This window comes from Linepithema humile, chromosome 1 (genome assembly GCF_040581485.1).
Source record: "Linepithema humile isolate Giens D197 chromosome 1, Lhum_UNIL_v1.0, whole genome shotgun sequence".
Lineage (NCBI taxonomy): Eukaryota > Metazoa > Arthropoda > Insecta > Hymenoptera > Formicidae > Linepithema > Linepithema humile.
The window spans coordinates 1,289,130-1,311,129 of record NC_090128.1 but is presented as its reverse complement, the minus strand read 5'-3'; the positions used below and the strand labels follow the sequence as shown (position 1 = coordinate 1,311,129).

Below are 22,000 nucleotides of genomic sequence, written 5' to 3'. Positions count from 1 at the left end.
GTCATTACGCGGTTTTTCCCTCGTCGCGAGCCACCGTAAGTCTGCCGGCCCACTCGCTGTCGGTCTCGAGCTTTCCGCGAGCGGAATTACGGGGCCGTGTAATCGCGTCGTCCGAAACGCCCATCGCGATTACGTCGACTCGGATGCGGCGGTCATCGAGTCGCGAAATCATCGCGGCCACGCTGAGCGTCGCGTGCGGCCGCGCGATCACGGTCGAGCGGGCGAGGGTTACGTTAGGGCTGCGATTGGGATTTCCTCGCGTAGATTGTGACGGATGGATGAATATGGATATAAAGCGAACCGGAACTCAAGGATTCAGCGCACGAACGAAATATTATTTGCGACTAGAATAGATTTTTAAATTGCACGCTTGTCTCATTTAACCGAGATACGATTCTTGGGGAAATCTCAGCAAATATAACGTATATTACGAAAAAAAAAAAATAAATAGCAGATGCCTGAGAAGGAATAAAAGTAGGCGCTATTAATCATGCGAAGAAATTTTGTAACGTCATTCTTTATCATTTTAAGCAATTTTCTTCACAAAAGATGTGGAAAACCGTCTAGACATAATGACTGTACAAAAGTCAACTAATGTGAGACGTAATGCTGGATACTACGAGTCAAGGGGGTGTATCAGATGAAAAAAAAAAATGCTATAACGAGACGCCCATTTTCCTCGAGTGCAGAGCTTCGTGCGAAGTCATCGTCCTTGTTTTTCTCAATATATACGGTACCGTTGCGTGCATTGTTACGTCTCAATGGATACTCGCACGGAGTTGGCGTAATAATTCGAGCTTGTTAAAGAATACGGATGAAGGGTCTTTCAATACGATTTCCAACACGTACTCCGTAAAATCCGCTTACGAGAAACGTTGTGAGATTCCATCGCGATTATCGGAAAATCTACGCGCGCGTCACGAAACAAGAAATGTAAAATATGAGCTCGCGCGAATAAATCAATATCGGGAGACTTGAACAACCGGTGTCATTCTATGAAAGTAGAAAGATGAATGTATCCTAATGTTTTTCTTCTATCTTAATTTCAAGTTAATATCAATTCTATGATTCTGAATTCTTTAAAATAATTTTTTAAAGCAATATTCGGCAAAGTTAATTTTATTAACAATTATTTATATCTATATATTTATTATATCATTATATTAAATAAACCTTATCCACAAGCTTTTTCAAATACTTCTTCTTTCTTCTCATATCTCTAAGCTTGCTATAAAAGCTGAAGCAAAATATTGAAGATTTGATATATGTTTTCTCATAGAGAAATATTTTAAATTTCAATAAATTGAAATAATTTTTTCCAAGACAAATATATTAATATTATGCACAATTTGTATTTCAACGTGTATCTAAATAAAAAGGACGACACACTGATGTAGCATATTTTTTCCCACAATTACATTCTCGCGGATTTCAGCAAGAAGTCGATCCAACTTCCGTCATTCCCAGCAAAACCGGGGCGAATGATTTCCGTTGGTGATTTAGAACGCATACACACACACGCATCGCGAGCAATATTTAGAAGGAAATCTAGAACGCTCGTATAACAAACCACTTCTTCAATTTTTTTTTTTTTTTTTTTTTTTGTTGTCTCGGATATGCGGTCATCGAGTCAGAAAATCATCGTCCGCTATTTTCTGCAATTCATACTCAACGCGTTCGCGTGCGCCCTGTATAGAGAGTCATCGGCTCGGGAAATCATCATCCGTCATTTTTTACAATGTATGCACATTGTGCTCGCGTGCGTGCCTGAGTCCCTGTGTACCGAGGGGGCTCGACGGTATTATGCCGGGTAGTCGAGTACCTATCCCCCGTATAGATGGATGATTCTTTAATGCGCTCTCGCGTGGGTGGTCGGCGATAACGCGATCAGATTGGCAGTTTTCCCAAAACAGAGAATTCGATATAACGCTCGTATGTTTTTCAACTGCAGAGACCTAATCGAAAAGCTCGTATGTTATATCACTCATCCAATACAAATCCACTTGCGCGGATAAAATTAATCTTTTAACCGAGAATGATTATTTTTTATTCGCTGTGCACGAATTAATATCAATAAATCGTATCAAAACACACGAACCACTATCCATAAGTTGTTTACCGCTTTCGTTCGCTTCGGCGAACGTAGAAACAGTCTGAATAGTCTCGTGACCGATTGAGTAGAAATCCGATCTCGTGAGTTCGAGAAATTTGGGACCCGCCGCCACCTCGCGCGACGCGTCATTAAATCGGAGGATTCGAATGGGCCGATCGAACGCGACGGAACCCGCCGTTAAGAACGCTCTCGCCGCCGTAGCGCAAAATCAGTTTCCAGTTTCCACGTTGTGTACACAATGCTCTCGCGTGGAACCAATAGCCCGCGCCGGGACTGTGGTTACACATAGCCGCTTTATCATTAAGGGGAAACCTCGGTGTTCGAGCCGGGCCCATCGAAGTATTCAAATGATCGTGCACAGAAACGCCGGCCGCCGGTAGCAATCGAATGTGCAACAGTGTGGATCGTAGTCTCGCAATTAGACTCGGTCTGCGCGGTGAATCGGGATCGGTATTCCGGTGTTCCCACACGCGGGAACGCGAGCCCGGGCTCCTCTCCCTTCCCGATCGCTCGATCGGCCGCATCGCCGCCGACGCGCCTTGAATAAAATTGCCGAGATTACGTCGCCCTTAGTAAGCCTGCCTGGCACGATTATCCGGTGTCATAATTAATTACAGATTGCGAGGAATACAAATCTGACGCTCGGCGTCTTCATATCGTTGTTGTTATTCGAAATTCGCATTGCATACTTGCGTATGCAAATCCGTGACAATGGCGCGCTAATCGGATTTTGCTCGCGATATAGAATTGGAATCGCGATATTTGTTATCTTATCATCTATAGAATATTAAAAATAACGCGTAATATCAAATTTAAATATTTCGCAAAAAGATGTTATTCTCAAAATAACTTGATTTATATTTTTTGAAGTCTGTTACATTCGTGAACGTTTCTAGCATCAGCTTCTCAAATTGTTTACAAGTCGTCACACATTTTTAGAAATTTGTAAAGTTTTGTTGTAAAAATTATTGCAAGCAGATTTTGCGTTCGAAAAGTCACGAAAGTAAATTAAGATTTTTCTACTCGAGCATCAGACAGATTTGTCTAAGCCACTCTACAACGGCGAAGCGTGCTGCACGATTGCGTCTATGACCCACTGTTGCTACTGAAAAATGTATGTCGGCCGTCAGTCCTACTAAAAGGGTACATTGTCTTGCGCAAGGGATGATGTTTGAGCAAACGTGACACGTACGGTAAACTTGACGGCGCTGGCGTGACTGCCACGTGTTGAGTATGGATATACGGTGACTGAAGATAAACTAACAACGAAGGTGAGCTACGTTTAGAATTACCTTGCAATAGAAGTCGGAGAACAAATGTACGAGCATTATCAATCGAAAAATACGTCGACTTTAAGCGCCAAGCTGTCAGATTTGTCGACAAAGAATTGTTCTTCGCACATTAAATTCTCATATCATGTTTTCGATAGCGCGACTCTAATGATTTCACAGTTTTGATTTTCTTACCAACGTTTTAGAGATTCAATAACTCAATTATAATTATTTAATAGTTGTGCGAAGATATTGAGTAACTTTTATGGAAAAATGTAAATATAAATTTTATATGATAAATATTTTTTCATTATTACATACAGCAGTAATATATTTATCGTATTTTAAATATAAATTTAAAGTCTACAATGTCTTGCTTATTTCTTTGCTGGCACGATATTTGGAATGAAAAATTCAAACATACCTGATGGAAGCCAAGGTAACTCTCTATGCTGTGGGTAGCGAAAAACACTTCCCCGTCGCAAGTCAGTATTAGCAGGAACCCGTTTAGTGCCTGAAACAGAAAATCAATCATATATTAGCATAATTGTACGTACTATTGTATAAAAATATTATATATCAACTAGATCGATTCATTATCGATGCAGATGAGAGACTAAATCCTCTATTAATCATCAGTCAAATAGAACACACGTAAAATTGTCTAAAATTGATCAGAATCGGAAACCGAAGGATTGCTCCGTTTACATGAGGGCAAAGTTCAAAAGGCTAATTCGTGGCTAAATTAAGAACACTGCAAAATATACGTTTAGACATTGTTAGACGTACACGTGAATACGCCCCTCGAGAATAGAACGGCGGCACGAGAACGAAGGGGTACGTTGCCTTTTCGAAATCGAAGGCTAGCATTTTGCGTTGGCGGCGTTAGTCGGAAACGTTCCGGAAAGTTTTCTCATTTGTCTGCAGATTCGATAGCGCTAAATGCCAAACGAGCGCTTACAAGTGTTCACCAAAATATCTATTATTATTATTACCAATCAATCTAAAGTTTTCTCAAGGGAGAAGAATATATTTTTACAACGTCATTCGATCAACAGGCATATTTTTCGAAGCGTTCTCAAAAAAGCAGGGAAAAATCAGCGTCCAAGAGGATTTAAGATAAATTCAAAATAAATTACCAATAATAAATTGAAGTTGATTAACCACTAGCAGTGGTTAAAGAAAGGAGAAAAAAGCAAACTTTGGAGCAAATGAATCTTGAGAATAAAGGCTACCGAGGCGGTGCACCGATAAGAATAATTCAAGGACGTAATCCGACGTGGCACACACGATTAAGCTTTCCGAAATACAGAGGCAATTTCGAGCCGCCACGCGAGAATAGTGCGGCGGCACGAAAACGGAAGGGTGCGTTGCCTTTCGGAAAGCGGAGGGTGGCGAGCGGTTGTTTCTGCCGGGGAACGCGTTGAAAACGCCCAGGGAAAGTTTTCCCATTTATCGGCAGTCCCGATACCGGCAAATACCAAACGAACTCTCCCTCCCCCTCCCCCTCCCCCTCTTTCTCTTTCTCTTGCAGCGGCTGAATGCGGCGCATCGAAGCCGAAAATATCCGTCCCAGTTTTAACAGTCTTCGGCTCGCGCACTACATCGGTCGAACGCGGGGTGGAAACCATTTAAAGCCTCGTCCGTTCCACCGTTCTGCGAGCTAAATGTGTATTGTTTTGTTTTATTTCGCAGTGGCGGTGCCAGGCACGCTAGACCAAGAACTTATTGTTCTGAAATATGGCGAGCTTACTCTGGAACCGGACGGAGCGCAAAAAGAATAACGAAAGTGTATCAATCGAAGTGTAAGCGTGCGAATTAATTTCCAGTTCATTTCCTACGTATTTTTGCTTTGACAGAAGTTTTATTTAAAAATATAACATAATTTTGAAAATGTGTACAATGTAGAAAATTATAAAATTGCGGTAAATAATGCTTCCTACAACATTAAAAAAAAAGAGTTTAAAAATAAAACCCCAAATTGATTGAAGAAATTGTAATTGAAAGAACAACTTATAACTTTAGAATACTTTATAGATTGAAATATTTATTTTCGTTGAAGATAAATTTCCGATTTCTCTATTTATACATTCTCGTCATTCTGTAACGTATGTGTGTGTGTGTGTGTGTGTGTGTGTGTGTGTGTGTGTGTGTGTGTGTGTGTGTGTGTGTGTGTGTGTGTGTGTGTGTGTGTGTGTGTGTGTGTGTGTGTGTGTGTGTGTGTGTGTGTGTGTGTGTGGATGGTCTGTAAAGGGTTAAGTCTGACGTATCTTCAGATTTTCCTGCTTCATCGCGCCAACGTGATGCACGCTCGTAAAGTTGCGATAATTACGGATATCTCGCGGCTTTCTAATCTTGGCTTCTGACACTCTCGCAAGAAACGTTCACGTACTTCGTAATATCCCATTATTCTCTAACATCAAATTTTGTTTCTTAGAAGTGAAGGGTTTAATCAAATTTGCAAAAACGTTTCTTTAAACAGTTATAGTTACGCATAAACTTCAAATCAATCTCTTCCAATAAAGTACACTTGCCAGTTTTGTTGTATCTGTCGTTAGAAAACGAATAAGATATAATGAGAATTATATTAGAAGTTTATGGAACTAAATTTTCGCTTTAAAAATGTTGATAAAACAAGCGGAGGAGTTGTGTGATCTAAATTAGATTATAAAATTTAATACCATTATGTCAAATAGTTCTTCTTTTCAAGATAATATAGCATACGATAGAAAGTTAAGAGTCGGCAAATCTTTATAATCTAATAAAAAAAGCTTGACATTTGCAGCTCTATCGTGCAATTCGTTTACACATATGCGAGTCCTCGCACATCTGTTATGATTAATTATGTTACTGTGTCAAACTCTCGGTTTCATTTTCCGCTCGCGGACAGAAGTTCCGATTTCGCCTTGCGATAACGTAGCATACAAAATGGCATACTTCCGAGTGATCGCATGCGCGGATGCTGCGTTTTGATTGGTTAATCCGCAGGGTGGGCCCCTGCGTTGCGTCAATACGGGATGTGCGCGAGGGGTGAGCTACAAGCTTTCGACCTTCTCGTTTCACCCCACACTGTACCACTCCGCGTAGGATACGAGCTATAATAGGATTTTCTCGGTGCGCTTCCCCCTTTTCCGTTCCTTCGAAATGGCCGACATAGCCATTCCGCGGAAGGCATCATCCCGCGAGACTCGTTCGCCGTTACTACTATAATTGCATTGTTTGGGAAGGTAATCAAGTTTTCTCGATCGACCAGCGAAATCTTCACCAATCATGACGATTACTTTGTTGGAGGCCATAATAATATAAGTACAACGCACATTTAGACTCTAAATATACAATGTTATATCTGCATTATTAATTCCGTTTTTTTTTTTTAAATAAACACTTTCAAATTGTTCATAGAAATTTCTGGATAAAGTGCATTTCCAAGATTTTCTATAATTATTTTTAAATTAATACATGTGGAAAATGTGTATTCGAATTTGTTCGAAAATCTTAGATTAAAAGTATATTCGATGGACGTCCATTGAAGCTGAACCGTAGAACACCGTTCAGTTTCTTGAACTCGGAAACACGATTGCCTGTCTAATCGAATCCGCAATCTGCATACCGACGTTCCGAACGTGCCGGACTTGGCGTCCATGCCCGTGACTCCCACTCGCATGAGCGAAGAAAATAGAAAGATTTCGTGCGTGAAGTATTATTGGCGACCCGCTAATGCGGGAGAGTCAAGGTGAGGATGAAGGGGTATTAGAAGTTCACGCTTGGACGGAACACGCGAGTGCGCTCGCGAGTGGCACGCGACTGATTCGCCGAACGGCTCACGCGAGAAATAGAAAACCGCATGTGTATCTTTTTCGCCTCCTCTTCCTTCCTCTTTTCTTTTCCTTTTTAACCTGCACGGAGGGAAAAAACCCGCGTTTCCGCGATGCGTAACCGTGCCGGATTTAATTAAAATGGATTTAATAACGTAACAACACTTTTTACGAGCATGTTTCACGAAATTCCTCGTTAGATAGTTACGTTTATAGCTCCATATGAAAATACGACATTCATCATATATTCTTTATGTCGCAAATGGCGATAATAAAATTAGATTAAAAAGTCAAAATAACTGAAATAGATTAAGCTCGTTATAAATTTATCAACATTAAAAAAAATTAAACAGACATAAAGGATCACAATATATTACTCACGGAAATAATAATTATATCGCAGTTTACGCAAATCAAATACATTATTTAAAATGCTGAAATCAAATACATGTATAAATCCATATTTTTTAAGATTATATTAAATATTAATTTGTCCTTACAAATAATTCACAAGAAAAATAGAAGCTAGTGATTAACAATGAAATGTAAAATTTACAGGACTTTATTTTACTCCAATATGATAGTAGAATCAGGTGGGAGTTTTTCGATCGGCTGTTAATGCATGATTCCACAAAGTAGAATAAAATTTATGTGACACACAACGAGTACTCGTGCGCGGTACAAGCAAGCAAACGTGAAGAAAAAAAAAAAGAAACACACGCGCAAAAAAAGAAGAGAGAGAAGTCATTTGCATTTTGGGATCAATAAAGGGTGTCGAAGATAAGCAGCCGTTGAATACGAGCCGAGTGTTAACGCGTTCGTGCCGTAGCGGATATTCTCATAGGTTTTCATTTCCATACGCAATGGGTCATACGGCTCGCTGCACCGCGTTCATTGCATGCGTTATCATCATTACGATCGCATATATAGCGCCGTATTCTACCGGTACCAGTAGCCGATTAAAAAAAACAGATATCCGAATTGGCCTGGTTTTCCGCCTCCTCCTCTCCGTGCCGTTTATCTCGTTTCGGCCGCCTCGCTCCCGTTATCGGGCGACTAATTGCGTCGCGGCGAGCACGCGACCGATCCGACGACGAAACTGGATCAGCGCGCTAATGCGATCCGCCGTGGAATTTCGCTGCCGCTGTCAGCCGCGTTCAGCAATAATTCCGATAAAATGTAGATCACGGCTGTTATATCCAGAGCCATTCCGCCATTCCGCTCGGCTTAAGAGAACTAAATAACAGCTGAGAATCGCTGTTGCGCTAATATTGTAGCATCGAATTCCAAATGAGAAGCGATTAAAGGTCGATAGGATTCTCGGCTCGTATTGAGCTTGAGAAAAGTGGTTACTAGAAAATTTGATCCGTCGAAAATTAGAATTTTTAAATCAATAGTCGCTGAAAAGTTTTTCAAACTGTTTCTCACCGGGAACACTGTACGCGTATGAGTGCGTTCCTTGTGAAAAAATTATGCCTTACGACAGCTTCACCTGCTGCAGCTTCGTCGTCGTTTGTGCGTACGATAAGTGCGAGAAGGGCTCGTTCGTCACGGCACGCATCCAAGACGGAGCGAATGCGCCCGGCATCGTCTTTGTAATTCATCGGTCGCTCTCACATATCCAGCGCGCGTGACGGACGCCTTTCAGACCTTCCGTTAATTAAGCTCTTCGGCATCGTATCCTGTTAAGGCCGTTAAGCGACGCGGTAAATGCCTCCCTTTTCCTCAAATTGCACAAGCGCGAATATGCATATCGGCGACCATCTCGCAACTTTACCATAAAAAAACAGTGTTATCAGATGAAAAATATGCCGCGCGTAAATTTGTGTATTTTTTTCTTGAAGAATATAACATATGCGAGCAGTGATTATACAGTTGCATCACATATGCGAATTTCTCGGAAAGAGCACAAACCACGATATACAGATTTAGAAATAATGACCAGGCTATTGTTTTATATGTTAAACCGCTTATTTAAATTGCAAAATAATGTTATTCTCTTATATATATCTTTAATAAATAATGATAAACATTGGATTAGAATGGTTTAAAATGCCACTACAAAATTAATACAGTCTTAATCGGTGAAAGAAATGCAGTCAATTCGCTAAAAGTCTGGATAATTTTGCAAATCAAGATGTTTTCACATCTTTCATAACATATTCTAATTCGAAACATTTCAATTACGCTTTCAAAGATCCACAGATCAAAATAAAGTAACATATTGCTGCGAAAATATCGTCAAGTGTGAGTTTTCAAGAAAAATACGTCTTAGATCAGTCGCATCAACGATTAATTCATCGACAGATAAAGATGAAAATAAATTATCCGTGTAAGGGACGCCGTGGAGTTAAACTCAACAAATTTATATAGCTTTCAACCCTTGATTTCAACCGTAATCGCAGGATTCATCGTGAACGTCTCGGCTTAAGGTCGAGCCTAAAGTAGAAGCGAACCTAGGCCATACGTAAGGCTTAAGAGAGGGTGGACGGTGGTATCTAAGGGAGGAAAGGAGCACGCGATCAATACGGGAAGGACTAGCGGTGCCAGACCAAGGCGAGCCCCGTCGACCACCAACCTAACCTCATGTCATCCCATCCCATGCACCCACCCAACCTACCAGTTACCTTTGACTCAGCCCACGTTTCTCTCCCTCTCTTTCTCTCTCTCTCTCTCTCTCTCTCTTTCTTACACTGACTCACTGCGACTCGCTGTCTGCGAATCGCGCTCGCCCTCTCTGCTCGATTTCCGCTCATATTGCTATCGACGTCCTTGACTCCCGATCTAACTGCCCGTTTCAAAAAGCATTCCAAGGCTGATATCGCAAAGTTCACCGAGTAGCATCATACGCGCTCGTACGAGCCGCCTACAGATTACTGCAAGCGATGCGCTCGCACAGAGTTCTTAGCTAAATTATTCCCAGTGTTGTAAGATTCTACGCGATTATGCTGTATATAAATCAAGCGCGATAAGATCCTGAATAATTTAAATCTGGCACACATTGAGATGTTAGTAATAAAGTTAATACGAGTCAGAGACGATAATGGTGTAGTGAAAATTGCAGAGCACAAAATTGTCTTCAGCGAAAAGTCTCGTGCATTTTACTCTGAACATCATCAAATTATCGATGAGAAGTAAAGTGTGTCACAAAGTCGATTATCAATTAATAAGCTAACATATCAAGTAATAAATCATTTCAAAATTATTGCGATTTCAGAACAATGTGAAAACAATGCGAAATATCACATCACAAATGCAAATATTCTGGACTATAAAATTCCTACTCCTCACTTCGCAATTTCCTCTACTCGTGCGAATTTGGAATCGCAAACTTCGAAAAGCAAAAACAACGAAATGAAAATGTGACGTCACGCGTTCTCGTTTCATTACTCTCAATTTTATTACTGAACAAAATATTAATTTAAACGTATAACGCAAACGAAAAGAAAAAGAAAATTTAAACTCTGTCCTTTTTTATAAATTATCTTACACCAGTGACAAAAGTGGAATATAATCAAAATGGCGATTTGTTCATGCTTCATCAGCGAGAAATGTTGATTGGCAAACGCGTTGAAGATAGATAATTTACCTTACATAGCGAATACACGGGGGATAGGTTTGATATCATTGACCCGGTGCTGTGTAATTGCCAGCTGCCGCCATCTGGCCTCTACTAATTTTAGGATTAGTAAGCCGCATTTAATGCTTACGCCGCAATTATATGAAGCTCGAGTATTCGTCGTTCCATAAAACGTTATTGGACTAAATGGCCGGGGTTTTCTTGCTAACCTACCTTTTCGCATTGCATTTAATGCCTGTTAGAATTCATTATTATGCCCGAATGCATTCCAGGCACACGGCAAGACCGATCCTTATTTTATTAACGTGTTTTTGCGTTATTCGAGCATAATACGAATTCGAAAACATCTATACAATTGATACAATTATCAATTATTAAGGGAGAGATTTTAATTTATATTAAGGGATTGATATTAAAATATAAAATTGTCTATTCTTTGTTGTTAAATAGATTCTGTCAATATAGAGTCCCTAATTCTTCACATATTGAACTTTGTTATTAAAATACTAAATTTTATTGAATAGAAAGAAATTTATATAACTCTCATTATATATTTTTTGATATAATTAATGAAATAATCGATTCAATTTTGCTAAAATTGAGCTTCACAAGTGCAACGTAGATATAAGAAGAAGTTTACGTGATGTAAATTGCTACAAATGCATTTATTGTATTCTCCGAATTCGATTAGTATATCTCGGCAAGTCTACGTTTTCTTTGTTCCTGCATCGCCGATGGCGGTGAAAGTAACGAGAGATTAGTTAAGAAAAAAATAGTTGTGCAGAAAACGACGTTTCTACTTGTAACTGCGAGACATGTCGATGCGGTGCGACTTTTGTGCTAAATCCCCGATCGATTTAATGACGAACGGCTTGCTTACACCAATGCTTTTCCTTTTACGTGATGGGTTTTTTAATGCTTATTGTTTCTTACTTTACGATCTCCTTCTTAACCCTTCCACAGTTTAGCACAACGTCAATTAATGTAAAATCTCATTTTTTCGACTATAAAATCGACTTTCCTTGTTCACGATTGTCAATAATCACAATTATTACAAGTATTCAATCAACGAGATATCGCATCTTATGATGTCTAATAAATTAATAATGAATGTCGCCGTTTTTGCTATTTAATTTGACATCTATTTTTACATAAAAAAAGCAAAACTTTTAAAGAGATTAAAAACTTTACTAGATGAATGATATCGATAAAAAATATGTTTCAAGATATTTTTATCTTTTGTAATGACATTTTAGGCATGAACTAAAAAAGACTATGATCTTATCGAGCCTATGATGCATACAAGAATAAGTATTCTCTTCAGTTTAACATTGGCGGAATTGGGCGCTCGCCAAAACGAACTTGTTTCTTCCCCGATATATAGAAGAGTCGATCCGCTATAAAAGTCACGGCCAAGAAAGTTAAAAAGTTGAATGACTGTGCATACACTATGTGTGCCATAAGATACATCATATATTCGCAAAAGTTCGAGTGTGCGGTTACACTTCAAGAAATTACTCATGCCGCTTCGCAGATATTTCAAGTACGAGAAGTGAACTCTTTCTAACACTTATAGACGCGCATGCCAGCAATGAATTACTAATTTCACCCGAGAAAGAAAATGCAACAATTACTTCTGATATGTTGTTATCTTACGCTAGCGTTTTTTTCACAATTTTCTATTTAGAAAATCCGGCTTAAATAAAAATAGTTTTTCTTAACCAACAAAAAATCATCGACTTCTGAGTTAATTGTTAACTTTCATTTCACGAATTTTGAGCTTCGTGAAATTTGAGTTTTATAAACAATATCACACATGTGCAATCTTTCTAGTAATAATGTGTATTATCTATCCTCTATGCAGTAAATAGTGATAGAGATGATTAGGAGTCATATTCTTCTTCCATAGTTCAAGTGATTCAAGTTCACCCACTTCCGCAGAAATCGCGAACTTTCGGCCGGTTCAACGACTAGAAAACCGCCGACCGTCCATCCGGGACGAAGTTCCCTATCGCTTCTCGCATACGGAGCAATCAGCCGAGAAGCAGAAGGCACGGCTCACCGCCGTGGCAGACATGCAACCATCAGCAACAAGTAAGACCTTATAGCACGGTGATCAACCTGACCGTACGTTCCTTCTCGTTCCATCCAGCTCGCTACTCCGCCAACTTGCCGCATATACAGAATTCACTTAAGTCGACTTTGGACGCATCGCTCGCTCACGCGGAGACGTGATCTAAATTGCACGCCGCGCAAGTATAACACTTGAACACGCATGTTACGCTTAGACCGGTGAAGAAAAGACAGCCGCGTGTCCTGATTTGATGCGGGAAGTAAAACTTATTCTCGACTTCGATAGCTCTCGAGAAAGACGGTAATTGTTCCGAGACTTTCTTAGCGAAGCCGATCGAGCAGAGATAAATGAAACGGAGATGTAAGCTTTTTAAACAAAAATATTCGTTTCCAAGTGAATAATAAAAAGATACAAATAAATACAATTTAATATTTACAATTGGATCTAACATTTACTGTAATTTTTAAAGAATAAAGAAGACAATCGTAACTTTACAAGATATAAACTATTTTCTAAATTCGCGTCTGATCTTGGAAATGCACGTGTGCCGGTACTCGTTCACCCAAACTATACGTGGAAAAAACCGCTTGCGTTAATTCATTCAACTGCAAAGTATGTCATTTTGACTTTATGACGCTTAAGTGGCATTTTGTGTTCAAAGCATTGAACGACATGAAAGTTCGTTCCGTTTCGGAGCTGCGGGGACGGTAGTGTTCGTGACTCCAAAGTAATCAAAGTCACGGAGGTAACCATGTCCGCGCAGCAAAGCTTTGGATGGACCGTATAAATCACTAGTTACTATATAAAAAAAAGTGCGTGTGTGCAATATATAACGTGTAACACTCAAAGTATAAAACTGAATACTCAAAATGTTCTTTTTAATTAAACTTTTAATATAATTTAGATTTTAAAAAATAGGAAATTGTGTAAATGTCCATATTTCGTTGGTTCTAAATGTTGCAATTTTTTCATTATTGTTATTGCGCCAAAAAAGTAAAAATTTTGTACTCTATCAGCGTTATAGTATTATTAGCATTTTTAGGATATAGAATCTGTTAAATCAGAGTGCGCGAGAAGCGTGGATGTAGTAGCAGGCATCGGCCAAGAAGAAAGAGAGGGTTAAAGAGAACGCAGGGAGAAAAATAGCTCGGTTATGATTACGGGTTACCGGGTGGCGGGGGTCGCCCCGACCACGACCCTCTTTTACCGCTACCGCGCGGTGTAGCTGCCGCGTATTAATGCGATACACGATAGCCTGGTGGCTATTAAATAAAAAATATGAGAGCAAAATGGCTGCTTTCGCGGCGATACGTCACTGAGAGGCGTGATTTGTACCGAAGCCCGAGTTGCGCGCCGAGGTAAAAATTGGTCGATCCACCCGGCTACCATGTACCAGAAAGGGGGGCCGAGGGGGCGAGCGCGCGGCCCCCGCTAGAACGAGTCGCTGAATTTCGCCCGCAGTGCTGTATCAACAACATAATGCACAGTTTCGTTGCATTTTGATCGGCACCGTCAGCGTTTTAACGAGTAATCTCGCAGCAGTACGTTTCGTACGGCCGGCTTTATAGGCACCTTGTACGCCTTTGTTCCTTCCGAAATTCGCCGTTCCGCAGGATGTAAGTCAACATCTCATTCGGACTTCAATCAATCAATTAAATTTTTATTCAGTGTATTAAACTCTTTTTTTAATTTATTATTAATTCTCAATAAAAATATCTTAAGCTTTAATTAAAATTTTCATTTCCAATAATCGTTTAAAATCAAATTAAAAATCTATTTTTATTAACTATTAATTTTCATTCCTAAAACTTTATTCATAAAAAACTTTGAATTGGTAATAAAGCAAAGCGTGATAAAAACATTCCAAATTCTTTGATGTTTTAGCTGTTTGTAAACCATTTTGGCTCTGCTTTAATTCCGTTTTCTACTTAATATAACAAATTAATGCGAAAAAAGAAACGGTTGAATGTATTTGTCTCCGCGACGCTGGTAGCAATCTCAGAAAAGTTTATTCGCATTTCATAAAGAAACGAAAGCTGAGAGTTATACGCGCTCAACGGGGGGCATCCCATCGTGTATCGTATATTTGCGCAGGATGATAATTTCCGAGAGACGACAGAAATGGATTGGCGAAATATGCTTTGCTTAACGATCGAAAACTCTAGTCACCTAACCAAGTAATTAGCGTTTTATTCGTTTACTTCGAAGGCAATCACGCACTTCTGGCATCATTTATGCCAAGAAATTAGGCTGTGGCAATCAACACTAAAAACGCTAAAAAAAAAAATATGAGAGCAATACGGTTGCTTTTGCAAAACAAATAACATTTTTGCAAATAAAAAAGTTAAGCGCAAATAAAGAATGTTTTCGATTTGTTTGCATTACAATATTATGACTTATAAGTATTTCGAAATATGTAAATGATTTTATAATTACGAGGGATATCCTACAAAAACTTTTATGAAGTTCCTAACATAATATTTGTTATTATTGGTCTTTCTTCCGAGTCGTGACAAGCTCGCGAGAATGACGGTGTTTAGTGTGTGGCGAATTACCGGCGCGACGGTTTCGTGTCGAGTTGATCGAAGAACGCTTTCGGCCCGCTTGAACCTTTTACGTAGGAGATTCAGGAGAAACGATTTCTCTCTTTCTCTCCCCCTCTCTCGCTCCCCCCCTCCTCGCGCGTCACGGCAGAAGTGACGAAAAAGGGCAGTAAACGTTTTACGCGAGGAAACTTTCGTAGAAGTAATGTATCCGCATACCGTTTAGAGAATAGTAAGTATTAAGTAGGAAGGTACCTCCTTGCACGCTACTCACGAAAAACGATACTTTAACGCGGTAAAAGGGAAAAGTCAGTGTATTTGATTTCAGCTGTTTCTTAAATATTCGCTATTTAGCACGAGGAGCTAGTTTTGCGTGTCCCTGCTTACTCGTGCATTACAGTAGAAACTGTAATCTTTCACGACGCTAATACTATACTAGTTACATGTCACTAAATTTAATTCACAGTTGCTAAATAAAATTGTTGAAACGTTGAAATACTAAAATAATTATTTCTTTGTCATTTTAATTTAATTGCTACAAAAATCGATCTCTCAAGAAGGAATTTTGCGATTACATTAACGTTAATTTACGATAAAATGTATCAGCAAGATATTTCTATAGATGCGCTCGGCAAATCATCACCAGCGCCCATCGTATTAAATGTACTAAAAAAGATATCAAGTTTATATTTAAGATTCGCAATGACTGTTAATCGTATTGTAACTCGACAAGACCTTCTTCTCGGCAAAAGTCCCATTATATTCATTCTTCGCGTGTGTTTGACACTATAATGCAGGATGGCGACGGTAAATTTAAATAACAAATTAGATGGCGAATACTTCTTTGAAACCAATAGCTTCCGAGCGTAAAGATATTTAGTAAGCATGATTTTTATTAAGATCCATATATCGCCCAAGACAAACAATGCTTATAAAAGCGAGAGTTCCAGGCGAGGACGACGCAGCGTGAACGCGTGATCTACGCAGCGGCGGTCCGAAGAGCGCTGATTTGATGCCGTGTAATTCGATAGACGCGAATTCTGTCCGTTCGCGACGAGACAAGACGCATATCGTGTCTAAACGACTCGCTCCCTCAATCGTTGGTTCGCTTGCTCACACATTCATCCCCCCGCGACGCGCCGCGTATAATTGGGAAGGGGTATAAAAATCCGATCGCTCAGCCGTAATTTCGAGGATGCCTCGTGGTGGCGGTCGGCTTGTCATAAACCGGATTTACTGTCGGGGTTCGTAAAGTTTATGAGGATCGGCGAAACGGTATATGGCGCGTGCAAAGGGGAGACGGCGCTGTGCGCACAGGGGGGAGGGGGAGGAGACGGGAGGAAGTCGAGGGCTGTCGGAGGGAGGAAAGCGTAGGAGGAAGAAGGAAGGTCCTGGAAAGAGTCGAGTTCAAGGAACCGCGCGAATTGTATAAATATGTTATTGATATACGAGCCGGGGATAGCGTGAGGTAAACTACCCGGAAACTGGTATCCAGGTTCAAGGAACACGAGCCGGGCTTGAGCCGAGCTCGAGCCCGCTCGGGAAAATCAGGCGCGATCTGATTGCATTGCCATTTTCATAAATCAATATCATGTCTGGAAGATATGCGTTCGTGCATGATTGCTGTCAATTTATACCTTGTGATATGATTCAAACAAATATATGTTGCGACCCTCGGCCGAATATTTACGATTGAAGGAAATGTAAAATGTGAGCTTACACGTGGTCTCATGTGAAAGAATAAAATTTTGGCAACAAAACAAGCGTAATATATAAAATTATTTGTAGTTATAAATTTGCTACGCTTTTCACAATTTACAATTCTGATGACAAAACGATTAGGTGAATGCTTGGATTCCATTTCTTTTAGTTTAGTTTACGATTTTCATGTAATTTTTTTCGATATATAATATCGTATATAGAGAACTGCAGAGTTGAACTAGTTTTTCGAGTTAGTAGAATAAAATTAGTTTCGTGCATTATTTTGATAAAATATAATTTGTAGTGAAGTGAACAATGCATATAATTAAAAAATAGAAACATTATAAGGCTACTGTATTTTTTATTATCTTATGAAATATCAATCGACGGAGGACGTTTGTCGCTCATGTCTCGCCGTTTCGCGACTCGGGGGCGGCACGCTTGTCGGAGGCCCGTTCGGGAATTAGCTCCGGGCGTACAAGGGCTACGTAACGTAATTAACGAGCCGACAATTAATAACCTGCCGTTATAGATGCTGGCAGGATCGTTCGATCGTAGCGCGCACGTCGGCTCTCGCATGAAATCGCGCGTACGGTTCATATGTGGAACTATAACACGCTACGCGTCGTTCTCTCCCCGTTTCTCGCCCTATCCTTCTTCACGTTGTTTTCCCCCTTTCTTTCTCGCTCACGCCGTTTGTCCCCTTCTCCCTTTCTCTCTTGCAGTCGTATACACGCTCCCTTTCCCTCATATGCGCACCTAAAACGCAGGAAAGGGAACGTAATAGCCTTGCATGATACACCGCCATTAATCCGTGTATATACCCTTCCATACTTTGGAGGAATAGACACCTCGTACGCCTCGGTTTCATAGCCGGTTCATCAGCCGGATATCTCCCCGCTCTCTCTTTCTCTTCTCCCGCCTCCTCTCGTCTTCTCGCTCCTTCCTGTCTCTTCTTCTCACTCCCGATGATTTAATTTCGGTGTGCACATTTCGCTATAACGCGACTTACGACTTGCATGCCATAAAAATCAATCGATTTTATCAACTCAAAAAGAATGTACAAATAATTTTAGAAAAAAATTAATTCAAATGCGTTGTTTTTAATTTTTTGTACAAAATATAAATATCGCGATATTTTAATAAAAATTATTTCTTTTAAAAAATGTTAGATAATATACGCATATAGAAATATATTTCAAAAGTAGAAATAAAGTTGCAAAATAAAAAAATGATATTACTAATTGTTAGAGTCCGACCGAAATTTCGGTTTCGGTTTCGGTTACGGCCAGTTTCGGCCAAAAATCAAGGTTTCGGCCGAAACTAAAAAAAGTGGTTTTGGTCGGACTCTACTTTACAATATATTATTTTTTATTTTGTAAATACTATTGCGTTTTATTTGTGAAAAATACTTTATATTTTAATAAGATATTAATAAAATCTTATTTTTAAAACAGTACATAAATTTTACACATTTTCCAACGGTTTTTTTTTAAATATGGTTTTTTATAAAACTCCTCCAAAAATTTCGGTTTCTGTTTCGGTTTCGGCCGAAATTGAGTAAAATCCGAATATTCGTTTTCGGTTTCGGCCGAAACTAAAAAAAGTGGTTTCGGTCGGACTCTACTAATTGTTTTAATTATTTTTTGCTTATTTCCCACATCAAGAGTGTTATTTATATTATTTTATTTATTTTGCTACAGATTTTTTTATCTAAAAAAAAAAAAAAAAAAAAAAAAAAAAATTAATTTTCCAAGAACTTTTCTGATCTGAAATTGTCCTAAATTGTCTGATCCGGTATAATAGACTTTCATATTCAGAATTACTAAATTGTTCAGAATGTTTCTATTTCCGCGTCATGTCATCCGCTACACTATATTTCATCGAAATAATATACGAAACCATCTGTAGTTCTCCCTTCAAATGTGACGTTCAATCGTATCGTTTTCCTGACAGACAGTCCAATCACGAATCGTCATTCGGTAGCACGCCCGTTTCTCTTCTCTGTCTGCTCATTCATCTCACCATCGTGCACTCACACCACTTAACCGTCGATCAATCGTGAATCGTGGATGGTGCTTATGGCAGGTGAATGTATCGCGCAGATAACATCGCCGTTCGAAATGGAGTCGATCGCTTGTAATCGCTGACTTATCGCATCACGTTTGATTGGTCCTTAATGATTAGAATCAATAACATGAATAATATTTTTTTTTCTCCATTTACGCGAATTGACATAATGGCCCTTCGCGTAAGTGCTGCTCACGAGATTAGTATCATTTCCAAAATAAAAATTGAAATTTTTGATATAAAAATAAATTGAAAAAAAAAGTATCTAAGTTTTCGAACAAAAAATGTAATAAGTTTCAGGTCTAGTCATTAAACATGAAATATTTTCCAATTATGCATCGTGTATTTGATCGAAATTAGAGCGATGCTTGTTAAATCGATAATTCGCTTATAATTCTGTACTCTTGATAGCCCCTCTGCGAATGCCAATATTACCTTTATTTGTCCTACTCGTAAAACGTTTCAGGTATATAAATTAATACCCATCGCTTGGTAATTAATTGCAGAAGAATTTTGCAGATACAAATATACACGCATATATAAGACATTTATATTGCCGACAAAACCATCAGGCCGTAACTTGTGACTCATATTTTCTGTTACCAAGGACTTAACATATTGCGCGGCAAATCGGTAAATAAATGTTTCACCCGACTCGTCAGCGTGTCGCTTGTTTTTCAGGCATATGGATCAACGGCGAGATCTCGTTCGCGACGATAGATTTCTCCGCCACGGTTGGCGCATTGAGACGATCGATCGAGAGAGCGAAAAGGAAGCAGGTGTCTCTCGCCAGCTCGGCGCGATAAATACGGGCGCGCGCTCGGCCAATATGCATTTTTAAAATTTGGTGCGTCCAAATGAGGTCGTAAATACGGGCTGTTCTACGTAATGAGCGTCTCGGCGAATACTCACCTGTAGGAACATTTCGCCGTCGAGGTGATGATGGTCGTAAGCGGCGAGCGCCGCCAGTTCTCTCGCCCTGTAGTGCGAGTCGTGATGTGAGTTCTCTTCCTTATCCTTGTGCATCACCACTGTAACAGAATTAAAACATGTCATAAAGATAAACCCTTGATAACTCATAAAATCAGTGTAATGAAAATCAGCCGTCAATGTGCTCGTTACGATCTTACATACTCGCCCACAAAAGATTTATTTGTCCGATATTATGAAAACACTTAAATTATTGTACAACGTATGATTCTTGGAAAACAGTAAATAACAATAAAAAAGTACGTGAACTAAGTGCAGGTGTCGGAGCGCAAAAGATATTGCAAATAAAAACAGAAACAGTCTTTGTTGCGCTTCGACATCCATGCGTTTCGTTTACAATCTTTATTTTTGTTGTTTTTTTTTTATTCAACTTATTATAAATATTTGTCGTAAATAATGTATACACTGTATATTTCTAACAATTCTATTGAGATTCTTTCCACATCAACCGGACTAATCTCTAACATTCCCTGACAGTTGTAAGGCTCGAAATGAAGAAAGAAAAAAATGGTCACTCTATGGAAAAAAGGCACATTAACACGATAATATACAACACCGAACATAAAAACCGTCGGCGAAACACCGTCGAGATCGTGCACGGAGAGAAAGGATAATTTCGACGGCGCAATTAAATTTCAATCAAGCGGTCTCGTGGCATATTCGTCCGCGAATCTTAATAAGGCACCCTCCGCCCCTCTTGGCCCCTTTTTTTACCATGCCGACCACAAATCACGGGACTGATTAGAGGGCTAAGCGAATGGCCATCGACTCGTCGTCGTTCCTCGGCACACGAATGCGAAAACAAGAACCCCCTCGCGCAACCGGCGGGTAATCAGCTTTACGATTTCTTTATTTCATGGCGTAAAGTACGGTAGGCAGTTTCTTGTCGCCAGCTGAGAACTTACAATCCGCGATTTACGATGACCATTTTTACCGAAATAGGCGCTGCCTTTTTCGAAATCACAATCATTAATACTTGGATTTTTCAAATTGTTGACAAACGAGTAGCTAAAAAGAACAATATTCAGTTTATCTTTTTATAATTATTGTAAGATACATTTATAAGATAGGAATAATTTAGAAATATATTGTGTAAGAAAAAAGAGAAGATAAAATATATATGACAAAACGAATGAATTAGCGCAAGATGCCGCACGAAGGACGTTCATCGGCGATTTGCATAAGCGATCGTAGATCTCGATCGGAGATTGTGCCCGGCAGAAAACGACAACGGCGGAATTAATACCGTGCGGAAAATGTCTGAGATAAGAGCAAAGACATATTTCCGGTTCTTTGTTCGATGGAGATAATCGGCATTGCTCGAAGCACATAAATTTGATTCGTTTCATCGTGCAATGCGATGCATATTTCGCGCACTGCGACTGCCTGGATTAAAAGTCATTAAAGTCAAACATAACAAACCGCGCGCCGTTATCAGATTTATCATATTATATATTGTAACGTCGGTTATAGTTTGCAGATTTTTCTGAAAGATTAAGACAACGATGACGAAGGGTAACTGAAAGGGTGACGGGCGACAGACACTTTTTACCATACGTAGCGTAAATTTATGTTTCTCAACGATAATTAAGGCGATTATTGTCAAAGATATAAATTTGGCCGACGTTTCGTTGTAGATTCAATGATCGATATTGGTGCTGTTTGTCATATTTAAATCGATAAGCGTTCTCCTAGTTTGACAAACGTAAGTCGCGATGCTAAAATTATTGAAATATCAATTTTTATATCTGACAATGAGAAACAGAAGAAATATTGTCGCTTTCTTTTGCTGTAAATTATATTGCGATACTATAAATCCAGAATAAACGGATCGAAGGAATCG

The 22,000-nt window shown here is 39.4% G+C and overlaps 1 protein-coding gene across 4 annotated transcripts in view; it reads right to left on the bottom strand.

Moving 5' to 3' along the window:
* LOC105674645 (protein single-minded) overlaps positions 1 to 22,000 on the bottom strand; it is a 187,543-nt gene that overhangs the window by 23,700 nt on the left and 141,843 nt on the right. For all 4 annotated transcript variants that reach the window (XM_067348235.1, XM_067348233.1, XM_067348234.1 and 1 more), the window contains 2 exons: positions 20,080 to 20,198; positions 3,809 to 3,898 (listed from right to left, as the gene is read on the bottom strand). In XM_067348235.1, coding sequence (XP_067204336.1) covers positions 3,809 to 3,898; positions 20,080 to 20,193 — 204 coding nt within the window. In that variant the 5' untranslated portion in view covers positions 20,194 to 20,198. The remainder of the gene's footprint in view (positions 1 to 3,808; positions 3,899 to 20,079; positions 20,199 to 22,000) is intronic.